General features: G+C 37.3%; 1 protein-coding gene across 1 annotated transcript in view; it reads right to left on the reverse strand.

The window, feature by feature from the left end:
* The window catches only part of LOC137390849 (probable ATP-dependent RNA helicase DHX37), a 39,179-nt gene that overhangs the window by 17,442 nt on the left and 7,248 nt on the right, over positions 1-14,489 (reverse strand). Inside the window, exons 2-14 of the mRNA XM_068077167.1 lie at positions 10,790-10,936; positions 10,502-10,684; positions 10,218-10,318; positions 9,988-10,087; positions 7,985-8,204; positions 6,806-6,888; positions 6,347-6,495; positions 3,488-3,677; positions 2,999-3,112; positions 2,796-2,897; positions 2,479-2,683; positions 2,151-2,352; positions 1,068-1,179 (exon numbers count right to left, since the gene is read on the reverse strand). Coding sequence (XP_067933268.1) covers positions 1,068-1,179; positions 2,151-2,352; positions 2,479-2,683; positions 2,796-2,897; positions 2,999-3,112; positions 3,488-3,677; positions 6,347-6,495; positions 6,806-6,888; positions 7,985-8,204; positions 9,988-10,087; positions 10,218-10,318; positions 10,502-10,684; positions 10,790-10,873 — 1,845 coding nt within the window. The 5' untranslated portion in view covers positions 10,874-10,936. The remainder of the gene's footprint in view (positions 1-1,067; positions 1,180-2,150; positions 2,353-2,478; positions 2,684-2,795; positions 2,898-2,998; positions 3,113-3,487; positions 3,678-6,346; positions 6,496-6,805; positions 6,889-7,984; positions 8,205-9,987; positions 10,088-10,217; positions 10,319-10,501; positions 10,685-10,789; positions 10,937-14,489) is intronic.

The following is a 14,489-nucleotide window of genomic DNA, read 5'->3' on the forward strand; positions in this document are numbered from 1 at the left end:
GTTTGGTAATTTTACGTAAGCCAAAAGTCTCGAATCAGAACTTGTGTTCCGTCGCCAGCCATTTTTAATTTATCGCTCAGATAAAGATGTTGTCAGCCTTTTTGCTATATCTGACAAACTAATAAACTTGAAACTTGGAAATTATACTAAAATTTATACCACACAAAACTCTCAAAATCTCATAATTTTTGGTAAACCGAAAGTATGTTAAAACAAAGTGAAACTACGAATCCGAGTTTATTGGGTCTAGGATCAAACAAAAACATATTCCCGAGTTATCTCGGGCCTAGACTTGTAAGTCTTAAAACAAAAAGCAACCTTGAAAAGCACCCTTTAACCTCCTTTTAGACAGGAACAAAATGTCCATCCTTAAATTATATGCCTATAACAAAACTTCACATAAAACAGCCTACAGTAGGCCTTGCAGGAGCTATCCAATCTTCATATTAATAAAATTCCTGTGGCCACGACTAAACCAAAACACATGCCTACATACATAATCACATGCCTACATACATACACACATATTCACATGCCTACATACATAATAAAATGCCTACATACACAATCCTATGCTTACGCACATAATCACATGCCTACATACATACATAATCATATACCCACATACATAATCATATGCCTACATACATAATCATATGCCTACATACATAATCACATGCCTACATACAAACCCCTGCAAGATCATGATACGGCTAGCTTGCTGCTATATAAAAAGGAACTGGAAAAATTCATCTGATCATCTGGTAACAATAACTAGTGTGAGAAGTCTTATACTATTCTTGACACTTTATATATATTTAAAACATTATATTATTGAACGTGAATATTTAAAACATTACATTATTGAACGTGAATATTTAAAACATTATGTTATTGAGCACGAATATAAGTTACATAAATTTTCACAAAGACCAGGATAAGAAAAGCAAAAGTACCACAAACAGCTATAGAGTCAACATGTGGAAAGAGTAATGTGAGTCTCGAAGGAATATCTACATGTACATGTAGCTGATCCTGAACCAGTAAGAACAGCATTACTTGACTACCTTATCTGCGGGGAGAGTCTCCTCTTCCTCCTCCTCATCTTCAGATCCTGAGTCCATATCTGAATCCTCAGGTTCAAGCTCTGCTTGTTCATCCATGGGAAGCGCTGAATAACTGTAGTATTATATATAACACTAGTATATCTGTGCAACAGTATACAGTCTGTAATACAGAGCTGAATAGCTGTAGTATTATATAACACTAGTATATCTGTACAACAGTATACAGTCTGTAAGACAGCGCTGAATAGCTGTAGTATTATATATAATACTAGTATATCTGTACAACAGTATACAGTCCGAATGTCTATTACAATATTACTAACAGCACGATGCATGGGATAGACATGTATGTACAAAATATATGTTAACCACATCCCAAACTGCTAATACTAAACTATAAACAAAATTCAACCTAGATTTGATCTTTCACCTATGACCTTTGAACCTTGTTTATGTGTTGATTAAAAATTAATGCTTAGTTAGATGGCTCATTTTCACAGAAAAAATGTTTTTATAAACCTAATAATTATTTCAAGCGATACCTTATATCACTTGAATCTTACATCACTTGATATTTTAAATGCTAAATACTGTACCTATCACAAGCCTCATTTGCATTCTTTTTATCCTAAAATTATTATGTTCTCTCAATTCCATGGATATTACCATACAATAGCAGTATGCGAGTCTGAGAAGTGTTGTATATGCAGGCCTGTCTTGTGCGCCTGACTATGTTACAGGAACTTGGGCTAAGAAAGACAGATAGGCTTTGGTAGGCAGAGCCTCTCACACAGGCTTGCAGGATTATGTACGTGTAGCTTTCTCAGCTTATTGATAAAGCTAAGGAATAGCTAAATAGAAATGGAGACGGGTGTATAAGGGAGTATTCTTCTTCATGCTATGAGAGAGTAGAGTAGTGGTGAGTGAATATCCAACAAGAGTCTCCTCATCAGACAACCCTTTTACAAATGCCAAACAGACAAAGGCTATGTAAGCTTTATGATAGATATTGTTGCCCTTGTCCTAAAGCACCAAGGCTATGCTATTCCTGTAATTAATAACCCTTGTCTACATTGCTAATACCTGTCCAACTTTATATTTGGGAGTTGTTCATCCAATGCTGCCAAGTTGAGAGGCTGATCAGTGACCTGCTCCTCCTTTTTCTCAGCAGCAGTAGTTGCTTCTTTTGTCTCGGAGTGAGTAGAAGGCACACTTTCAGCAGCCATTTCAGGCTTTTCTTCAGAAACACCTGCAGATTGTCCTTCCCTAACAGAGGTCGTACAACCTAAAATAACACAGCATTGCATCAATAAAGCTATCAAAAAATATAATATCAATAAAAATATTAACCTATTATTTAAGATAAAACTCAATAAGCAGAAAAGACGCAAAAATGACTAAAATTACTTACTGGATGGTTTTGATCGAGAAGGGAAGGTTCTCTGCAACCTTCTGCAGAGGGTGTGAATCTCTTGTTTCCCTGTTACAAATACTAAAATTCCACCCGGAGGTAGTTGTCGGTGGATTTTACAGATTTTCCTAAAGGTCTCCGTTAGATAATCGTCCTCAGTTCGTTTGTTGAAGTGTATAGTAACAGGGTACTGCCTCGAATCAACCTGCAGCCCATGTGAAAAGACACTCTTTAGAGTCTGACTGGATAATATATGTATTAAACACTGTAGAATATAAACAAGAAAAAAGAAAGTCAGGAAGTAACAGGCACATTACCTTCAGTACAGGAGGAGGAACAGGGAACAATGCTTTGTTCTCTCTGAAGTCCTCCACTCGCAATGTGGCAGACATGATAATCATCTTCAAAGGCTTGCCTCTCTGAAGTCATAGCAACAACAATTTCAAACTTGTGTAAAAAATATACTGTCATTGTGTGATACTGCGGAGCAAAGTAGACAGGCCACAAAGTAATTACTTACCTTGTGACGAAGTGAAACGATGCGCGTGAGTAGGCCGATTAGAACATCGGTGTAAACACTTCGCTCATGAGCCTCATCTATAATGATGGCCCTGTACTTGTCTAACATGAAATTCTAAAAAACAAAGCGGATATGAAACAACAGCAAAATGCAATCGGGGCAGTTCTACCAAAAAATCGTTGAAGAGGACAACTCTTAAATACTTATAACTCATAAAATAAGCTTCATTTTAAAAGCATGCAACAAATATATTGCAGAGTCATTAACTGGCCTCCAAAAGGAATCTCATTAAATAAGCCAGCCGTGTTAAAGTTAGTAGATAGTACAGATCGCGTTCCATTGGCTAATCACTGACAAATGGTACGAGTAATTCCAGTTTTGCAAAGATTAAATGTACCAGGAAATACAGCTACGATATATTTTGGGGGATTGCATAAGACACGTCTACACACATCTAAAAATACGAGTGACATGCTCAGTATGTCTTACATTCTGTATCTCCTTCAACAACACTCCATCAGTCATAAACTTGATGCAGGTGTCTGGAGTCACATTGCCTTCATAGCGGATTTGATATGACACTTGGCCTTCTGTCAAGTTCAACTCCCTTGCAACTCTTTTAGACATAGATATGGCAGCAACCCTCCGTGGCTCAGTGATACCAATCATATATCCATCTCTAAATTATCCCAAATAAGAAGGAGATGAGTCTTAAACCTTACATGTAAATGCCTAAGGTTTAAAATTATGAAGACATGTGCGAAAATATTTTTAAATTTTTATTATTTATGATTAACAATTGTATTATTGATCAACAATCGTATTGCCAAATTTTTAAATATTGCATCAACAGAAATGAAATATTGCCTATTTGCTGAAAGAAAATCAAAACTCAATGTCAGGTATAATAACAGATTTAGTGTGAGGAAGCTAATCCATCAGTGTTCAACAAGAGATCACGTCAATATACAATTGCTAGTAAATATTTACGCAGTTTCTGTTTAACACTGCTATCATTAACTGGCTGTGCTAGTAAATATTTACGCAGTTTCTGTTTAACACTACTATCATTAACTGGCTGTACTAGTAAATATTTACGCAAAAGTTTCTGTTTAACACTACTATCATTAAATGGCTGTGCTAGTAAATATTCACGCAGTACTTTCTGTTTAACACTACTATCATTAAATGGCTGTGCTAGTAAATATTCACGCAGTACTTTCTGTTTAACACTACTATCATTAAATGGCTGTGCTAGTAAATATTCACGCAGTACTTTCTGTTTAACACTACTATGATTAAATGGCTGTGCTAGTAAATATTCACGCAGTAGTTTCTGTTTAACACTACTATGATTAAATGGCTGTGCTAGTAAATATTCACGCAGTAGTTTCTGTTTAACACTACTATGATTAAATGGCTGTGCTAGTAAATATTCACGCAGTAGTTTCTGTTTAACACTACTATGATTAAATGGCTGTGCTAGTAAATATTCACGCAGTAGTTTCTGTTTAACACTACTATGATTAAATGGCTGTGCTAGTAAATATTCACGCAGTAGTTTCTGTTTAACACTACTATGATTAAATGGCTGTGCTAGTAAATATTCACGCAGTAGTTTCTGTTTAACACTACTATGATTAACTGGCTGTGCTAGTAAATATTCACGCAGTAGTTTCTGTTTAACACTACTATGATTAAATGGCTGTGCTAGTAAATATTCACGCAGTAGTTTCTGTTTAACACTACTATGATTAAATGGCTGTGCTAGTAAATATTCACGCAGTAGTTTCTGTTTAACACTACTATGATTAAATGGCTGTGCTAGTAAATATTCACGCAGTAGTTTCTGTTTAACACTACTATGATTAACTGGCTGTGCTAGTAAATATTCACGCAGTAGTTTCTGTTTAACACTACTATGATTAAATGGCTGTGCTAGTAAATATTCACGCAGTAGTTTCTGTTTAACACTACTATGATTAAATGGCTGTGCTAGTAAATACTTATGCAGTTTCTGTTTAACACTACTATCAGTAGCTGTGCTGTTTCTGTCATTTCTCTGTTGACTCAGCTTGCACTTCAAGTTAGACACTGAGAGTCAGATTTCCAACCAATAGAACATCGATACCTCACCGTCTACACACAGAGGAGGGCTCCTTCAAAGGGCCCCCTAACAAGTTGATTGAACCACACTAAGTGTTTATGCGAGCCTCAAGCTCTGGTTAAATATGAACAAGTTGTCTAAGAGGTTAGCAAAATATTGAAAAGGGACAACAGATGAATCTTGTAACAAGCACGAGCCTCCGCGGAGTGAAAGAGTGGCAAGATACAGATGATACAAACACATCTCTTCATATAATGTTGCTAGAACTTTGATTTGGAGAACACAAGATAAAACAGTAGCTTCAAATCAAAGAAGTCAGTCAAAAAAAGGACTAAACATCCCAATGACTAACATAGTGCTACATGCAGCAGAACTTTGTTTTGCAGTGAGAGTTTGGTTTTAATTTACAATTTGAAAGCAGTGATTATGTTTAAAGAAATGGAGTTAAGCGATTGGTTGTTGAAGTGTAGCAAATGTGCTAAGATACGACGTTGTATAGAGTCAGCTGTAACCTTTTGCCTCCAATAAGGCGCGCTAAGGGGAATTATTTACCCTATAGTGACAATTAGTATGCTGATGATCCATGATGCTCTTTGTCATCTGTCTAAACTACCAAGGGGTAAACTTATTGATAATACTCAAGAATAAACAGAGACCATGTAGACCTCTAGACACCATTTGACCTCTAAAAAACATGTGACGTCCAGAAACCACGTGACTTCTAAAAATCATGTTAACTCTTAAAAACACGTGACCTCTAGAAACCACGTGACCTCTAGAAACCATGTGACCTCTAGTAGAAATCATATCAACATAGAGTGTAATGTAATCACAAACACTAATATTTTGCAATTGGTAAAAATGATTTAACAGCTGGTCAGTTGATTGCAAGGTAAAGTCTTGCTCAAGAGATATACCAAAGTACTAAAGTTGACCAACAGACTTTATGGGCCTGTCAGCGATTTTATAGCAGAAGTTATGACGTTGTGGCCAAATCTGATCAATCTGAGTGCTGTGTGTTATATAAAGGGACACACAACAGACTATAAACCAGGCTTTTTGTCAAATCTGCTCTTCATAAAACGCTGCTTTTCCATCTGATGCTCCCAGCTGTTGCCTCAGGGCAGTTACTTATAATCAGCTAAGGTTCATCAGGTTATTCAAGTTAAATCAGACTCTACTAGTGAATAACTAAACGCATCATAAAACAGTCCACGATGTTTAAGGTTCGGGGCACCTACCCGGTGTACCCTGCCTCATATAAAAACTGAGGCACTTGTGTTGTCTTGCCGGAACCAGTCTCCCCGCAGATGATAGTCACCTGATTTTCAGAGATTGTTTCTATTATCTGCTGCTCTTCACCAAGGATCGGCAACTTCATTCGAGAGATCTAAAGGAATGGTTAACTACGAGTGAGGTAAATTAACCAATCGTGTCATGACACATAAACTAGAAACTAGTTGCAGCATTTGGTAATATTCTTTATCTCTTTAGAAAGGAGCCTTGTTTTCCAAGTAAAACCCAAATTCATCGTTATGAAGTACAGTAGTGTTTTATACAACGCACTAAAGTGATGAACATAAACGAAATTGCTAAGCTACGATATAAGGTGTTGCCTAGAAACTGATGAATGACTAACAAACAATACAAAGTGTAAGGTGAACATGCATGAATGCAGATTCAAGGTAAAGCCTGTGTACCTGAATATCTTGATCTCGTTGCACTGCTACACCACCCTTGAGCTGAGAAAGTAGAGATGGATGTGTTGAATGTCCAAGATCAGCTGCAACAGATGAGTGATCTGTGCAGAAAATTTGTAAGTGAGGGAGACGACTTTACTCAGTAAGAAATTATCAAGTCTCTCCCTATTCAATGCGCATTTATTATGTTCTAAAAGAGTGAGACAAGCTAGAGGAACCATCTTTTTATAAAAGAAAGAAATTACATAGTGGCAAAACCAGTTTTAAAATTGAAAGTGTGACATTTTCTAGTTTCTGGTGTATTCAATGTCCCACGATTCACATCAGCAATTTGGTATAACGCTTAACTCACTTCAACCTTTCAGTTATACTTCCAGTAGTAAGATACCAGCTTTTCAGTTATACTTCTAGTAGTAAGATACCACACACAACTTAACTCCCTTAATCCTTTCACTTATACTTCTAGTAGCAAAATACCAGCCTTTTAGTTATACTTCTAGTAGTAAGATACCACACACAACAGCTTTGCGAAATCACTGTGATAAGTTAACGACAGCATTAGGATAAAATTACCAGCAAGTCAAAATTATCAGTTGGTTCATTGTGATGCCACAGTACAGAAGTTTCATAAAAGACATGATAGGGGAATTCAATATGTGATCCTATGTTTATACTACGGTGCACCACTAAATTAGGACTTGTCTCCCTTGGATCGCAGGTTTAACTGCTGATGACACTAATACAGCCACTAAAGCCATTCATTCAATGTCAAAAACTGCAATGTGAAAAACTGTGATTAAAGAATCTTTTCAGATTTATAACGTAAGGATTTTTCATTTGTATGGCATTTAAATATATTACATAAAGAAATATGAAGATCTGTTAACCTCTAAGGTGAGAATTGGTATCCGTCTGTGGACTATTGTCAGTTAATGTAAACAGTGCAAAAACTGTCCGGCTGTTAGTGTGCATGTCTTCAAATTAACAAAAAAAATCTACTGGTAGATTACACTGAAGTGGAGCAAAGTTTCCCGAATGGGATGGGTTTTAAAAAAAATGATATGGCTTCTTCGTTTCAGCAAGTCAAATGTAAATAAACTCAACTCATATTGAGTTAGTGTTTGTAAATCAAATCAACTCATATTGAGTTAGTGTTTGTGTATAAACTACCAAACATACACTTTGATTCTTTAGAGACAACACTGTCACTGCACTCTATGCTCTTGTTTGCACATTCTGGTGGAGCAGAGCTGTCACTCGTCACAACACATTCTTGATCATTACAAGTCGCCTCTGAAATGTCTTCTTGCTCTGCTACTTGCTCTCCATCCTCCTCTTCCGCCTCTTCCTCTTCTGATGTGATGTCACAATCGCTGCTTTCGCTATCCTGTTCTACAACCTGTGCAGATACAAGGTAGTACAGCATGCCAAGACCATAAAAAGGTGAGTTTTCAGACCTAGCATGTATATTCATGGTAGTTTGTCATCTTTAAAAAATGTGTCTTTAACCAAAGATCAAGAGACTTACACACATTCATCAGCAGATAAAATTAACGAGTAATATAGGAAGAGATGGTTTCTGCCTCAAAGAAAATCACTAAATAATGCAATAGTGCTTCAGCCTGGATCTGACTGCCTCAAATTAATAGCACAATAGACGCTCATCACGTAAACTACATTTCACGTAAATTCCACTTAATGTAAAGAACTCATGTAAGGGTTTTGCATCATATAGCGTAAGAAAATCCCCATAGCATAAAGCGTGGAGTCGCTGAAAGTTTTCAAATTCGATTTAAAGAACAAGTCCCATAGTTAGCCTTAACCCTTTGGCTGGGAAAACGACAAAAATTTCGTTTATCGGTTGCGTGGGAAAACGACTTTTATGTCGCTTGCAGTAGACGTTTATAAAGCTGTCGCCTAGTAACGTTAAACAAAGGATATGAACACTAGTGAAATTTAAATATCATCAAGATATTAGTCGATAAATTACAATTTGAAACGATTATCTGAGAGGCGTTGCCATGTGCTAAAAGCTAAATCAATCTCGCCTCCTTGGAAAAAATAGAAGTTGGAAAAACCAGTCAACATTGGCTCGACATTCAAAACGGTAAAATTAAAATTTATTTGATCCTGCTATCTTTGGTGATTTTTTGTCTGATCACTATAAAAATAATTCAGATGCTAGAAGTGATATAAACTTTCAGAACTTTTGAATCTCCAGAGAAAAGTTCGATTATGGTAGCTCGCACGGCTACGATGTAGCGTTGGACTCTACCGAAAGGAATGCTTTCAGGCATTTCATACAGGGACAACTGTACATAGTTGAAGCATTTTTGTAGTAGTTTATATGTAAATGACTGTTTATGTAAAAATATTTTTTTAATAAAAATAAATTTCAGTTTGAACTATGCATGTTCATAAAATACCGATTTTATTGAATTTTCCCAGCCAAAGGGTTAAAAAGATGGTTTTTTTCTCTCTTGCCGCGTTTAGGAGAAAAACCGACATTTTGATATACACTAGTAAACTGACAGTCTAGCGTGCATGAGAGATTGTCATGTGTGCCGATAAAACACAGAGAATAAGTAGCTGCCCAATTATTCCCAATCCCAATACTCGCCCAATACCTAAAGGCAGTAAATCGGTAGAGGTGTTAGAGGGTCTACAAAGCTGAATATCGAGAATTGGAGTCTCATGGAAAGCCACCTTTCATCCTAACCTCTGACCCTGACAACGGACAGACAGACACTGCACATATTATAGTAAAGCTTTATTTTTGCTTGACTTTGATTTAGACATATAAAATATATTTTATTATTTTTTCTTTGCAGCATGGACCTTGTTGTTTAAAGAAAAAGTAAAAAATCGATTAAATTAATATTAAACGTGTGCGCTTCCCTAACTTGACGTAAAATTACCGTAATCATGGACCCAAACCAAGTAAAAAAAGAAGTTGCAGATACAGTCATTCAATTAGTAAATTCAGTTCTTTCCTCTTTGAAGAACCAAAGGGGTGAGTTTGAGATGATCTTAGAACGGATATGGCAATTCACATGTATTATACTGTTCGCATACCATAAAATCGCTATAACGTACACATTCCCGTAACAGTTTATTCATGTTGTAAGAGTGCCTACTGTAGGTAAACCGGTCAGAAAGACTACCTCCTATTAAGTAGGTACCTGGAATCCTCTGGATATTCTGTTTGATCCCTTGATAGAATTTGGAACAGCTTCGTATATTGGAGTATCCGAAGCAACTTTGGCCTTCTTAGCCTGTGATCTATACAAGGGATAGAAAAAGAGTCACTGACATAACACTGTAATATCTATACAATAATAGCTGGTTGATTCAAATGATATAGATATCTGTAGCTTAATAACTATGAGTCTATTATAGAGCAGTCACCAACTTCTTAGACTTTCTGTGATGCATGTCCTGGGTGCTTGACATAAACTTCAGCTCCGACGCTGGAATCTGTACCTTTTTCAGTGCTTCTAATAGTTCAGACCTCTGAAGCATATGAATAAACATGTAGAATAGTTTCTTACAAAGCAGCATATAAGTCAATATACCCTAAAAGGAAAGCGTGTCAGAGTTGGGATGACTTGAAGTCTTCAGCCGTTCACACAAATCTGAGTCAAAGCAAAGTTTTAGTAAAAAGGACAAGTTTAGATTGAGCGTTGTTTTGGTTACCTTTTCCTTTTTCTTCTTTCTGTCAACTATGGATTCCAGCTTTCGCCTCTCCTTCTTTGAAAGTACTTTCCTTACTGGACCAGGCTCCTTTAATTTGGTAGTTTTTCTCTTTTTTGAGGGAAGAATTAGGGGGGTATCATCACTACAGACATTCTCCTGTATTATGCTCTCATCTACCTTTAACTAAAGTGATCAGATACAATCACATTTGGTTAGCAAAATAGCAAAGATCAAAATATAAAAGTGAACATTCAGCAACCAGATATTTTGCTCGTTATAAAAACATACCTGAGATAATGAACTGTTGTCTATGGTAACTTGGCTGTTCACTCTCGCAGCTGAATTAAATCCACGTTTTCGCTTCCCCATCATAAAATCTCCGAAGTGGACCAATCAAGAATATCAAATGATGATCGCAAAACCATAGAGCTATCTCTATAAAATTCCAACTATAAATTTTGGTGTTTGGACTTAAAAAGACAACAAACCACTAAAAAAAACTATTCAAGTGCTGGGTAAACAACGCTATGGATGTACTAGTGCTGTAGTTGGTTTGCTAATTTAAATCTTCCATCTGTGATTTTATATTAAAAATTATAATCTTACTTGTGTGTCTTGGCAATGAAAAATGTATATGTAAATAAATTTGATTACATGTCAGATTTGAGTAGCATGGCCATTTTATAATCTACATTCAATTGTTGAGTGTACTTGTGATGTACTGTTCCAGAAAGCCTTTGGCACACATAACACGCTTATGGAATCTGCTAATATGCTTAAATTTCAAGCTACGGGTTTCAACTAATTGCATTGTTTATTGATAGAAATTTCATGCAGTAGCCTTCCATCCATACAGACGCCGATAATTACCATGTACAGTTGTAAGTTTAAGTCGCAATTCATGTTCATAAACCATAATTAGTATCTAACTCGTTGATTGGCCACAATGAGTCGCCGGTTAGTCTACTTCAAATGTGTCCGAGTAAATGTTTTATGCAAGTCTAGACAACTCTCTGTCACTAGTCACAATTATGAACACGGTAAAGATTTAGTTAACAGACTTGTGTATTGATGAGGTAGTTTCGGGTCTGCATGTCTCATTGATTCAATATATTTTATCGGGGAGTCAAAACGTGTCAAGGAAAAATGAACCCATTCTGATATTCCCATCATATTAAAGCGGTCAGATATTGGAGCAAATATTTAAAAAAATATTAAAGTTTATTTAATAACTTAACGCAAGTATATAGATGTATAATGGTAAAACAAATATATTATATAAGATTATGTAAACACTAAAGGGTAAAATTCAAATTACATTTATATGTAAAAACTAAATTTGTAAGGTAATAATCAGCAAAAGGAAGTTTTCATTGTTACTTTACTTAGGAGATATGTGAATGATAGTGCAGGCATAACAATGTCGGTTTGGTGGTAGAGTAAGAAATAAATATTTGCAGTGCAACTTACTCTAATCTACAACAGATATAGTTTAAATTAACTCAACTTATGGGTTTTGAAGTCATTTAAAAAGTGGAAATGCAAAATTTTGTAACATATGCTGCAAGTCCTACAAAAAGAGCAGTAGTGATTCTGATGAAATATTATGACTAAAACTCATAAACAATGTAAATCATAGTCCTGATGAAGGGCAACAACAAAATTATTTACTTGCATTCCTGCACCTACAGCTTCGAGTTGTAGCATTGCTAGAGGTTGTAAATGTAGTTCACGTATGAGAGATAAAATATATAAGAAAATCTAGTCATGCCAAACCAAGTTGAGTGGCTATTTCCCATCTGCCTGTCTACACTTCCCATCTGCCTGTCCCATTACTAACCAGCTTTCTCAAATCAGTTAGATACATCTACAGTCTCACCTTCTTGTAGGATGCATCTCTGAAGCCGTAATATAATTGGCTCGCTGTAACTCCGGCTTGACCGAAAGTGAAGAAAAGCGCGAGACCATTAGAGATCTTATGTTCGCTCTCTTAGGGCTTGAAGCTCGGTAAGTAAAGACGTGTTTGTTTTGTCTCCTGCTAAGTAACGACTTGTTAAAGGACCAACTGAACTGAAGGCTCTTTAGTTCACATGGTAGCACGAGTGTTTACTTACAGGAGAAGTGTAATACGTTTGTGTAGAGCTAACTTTGTACGATAGTGTAGTGTTAAAAGAGGTGAGTATAGTGAATTGCGTTGGACAATTGTGGGGTGTGCAGAGACACTTGGCGAGGTGCATTGCGGTGTAGTGACTACCAATAGATACACGAACGGATTTCAATTGACCAATGCGTTAATATTTCTGTGCAGTGAATTCTATAATTTTTTCGAATTAATATAGAATAATGGCAAGAAGAGGAAGAATACTTACATTTTTGCTAGCTTACCTGTGCTAAATATTTTAGCTACTGATGCATTTGGTAGTTGGAAAAGGTTTAGTGAAAAGTTTTTACTCTGTATAGAGATGAAAGAGCTCGAGATTGGTCAGCAGGAGGTGACAGTGGACGATGAGCCCGTCATGATCCGCACTTCCACACCTAGGGCTCAATTGCTAGCACTCTTAAAATCCATAGGCAAGGAGGGTAAGGAAACCCTAAGATCATTGGGATTTGAGTTTAATAACCCAGACTCAACTTTCAACCAGGCTTGGAACCTGCTGAGAGGGCATTACGAAAGAGAGGAAAACATCTACATCAAACCAAAAAGTTTGTTTCCGCGAACAACTTGCGGGAGAGGACGATAGTGATTTCCTCCTTAGAGTAAAGCGGCTTAGTAGGCAGCTTGATTTTGGCACAAATGATGATTCGCAGAAGAGGTTTGCTCTGGTCATTGCCTTGAATGAACTACTTGACACGAAATTGAGTAGAGATTTAATGGCCCAAGATGATCTGGATTGGGAGAGGTTAACAAACTTTCTCCTAACCAGAAATGTAGTGCAAGAGGCCTCAAATATGCTCGCGACGGAGCCTAGTTTTACTCGACCATGCTACTGCTTAACATAGTGCGACACCAAAAGCTGCGATGCCGACCCCAGAGGCTAGTACCTTTTCAGAGGTTACAAGCGGGGGGCTACTGCACAGCAGCGTTTAAAACAGGAGGTTGGCGAAGTACAAAGGGCCGAAACTGTTCGCGAAAAATAAGGGATAGTTGTAGTGACAGCTACAAGGCTCGAGGAAATCATGGGCAATACGATGGCTACGGACGCGGTTACAGCAGCCGTGAGGGTAGTCAGGAACGCGATGGGCGTTATAGTGGCTACAAAGGCGGTTCTAGCAGCCGTGAAGGTAGTCACGAAGGACGTTATCGCTATCACCATTAGTATGAACAGCAGTTCAGACGGTTCCGAGGACCGTACAGGCAGGAATAGTTATCGGCGGAGGCGTCGTGACTCTCTGTACCAGAGAAGTGATGACAGCTGCTATGAGTGTGGCGCAATGGACCACTTTGTGAAAAATTGCCCCCAAGTTAGATGCAATAATTGCAAAAATTTTGGGCACATGGCAGGTGCATGCGACAGGTCAAGCCGATGCCGTACATATGATGGCAAATATCACGCCGAGAGCAAGTATCCCTTTAAATCAGGGATAGACCGCAGTAGTGGTAGGAAGGTTCGGATAGTGTCCAACTGAGATTCTAGTTGACTAGCTGATGATTCCAGACTCACTCTCTCGGTCCATGGCCAAGATGTTCCTTTCTGTCTAGACACTGGGGCAGATGTCACTGTGTTGACGGAAGGAACTCAAGTATTTGGACTTACCACTTTCTCCTAGTTCCACAATTTTTGTTGGTGCAGGTGGAAAGAGGTTGAGTGTAGCAGGAGTTGCTGATGTCAAGATCAAAAGCAAGCGAAAGTTCACTAACTGCAAAGCACATGTGGTGCTAGGTGCTAATAGAAATCTATTGGGAGCACAAGAAATTATAGACTTAGGTCTTTTAGCGATTGTCAATGCTATAAACCTGGATGCATTTGATCCGGTAAAGGAGTTTCCT

The sequence above is a fragment of the Watersipora subatra genome, chromosome 3 (genome assembly GCF_963576615.1).
Source record: "Watersipora subatra chromosome 3, tzWatSuba1.1, whole genome shotgun sequence".
Lineage (NCBI taxonomy): Eukaryota > Metazoa > Bryozoa > Gymnolaemata > Cheilostomatida > Watersiporidae > Watersipora > Watersipora subatra.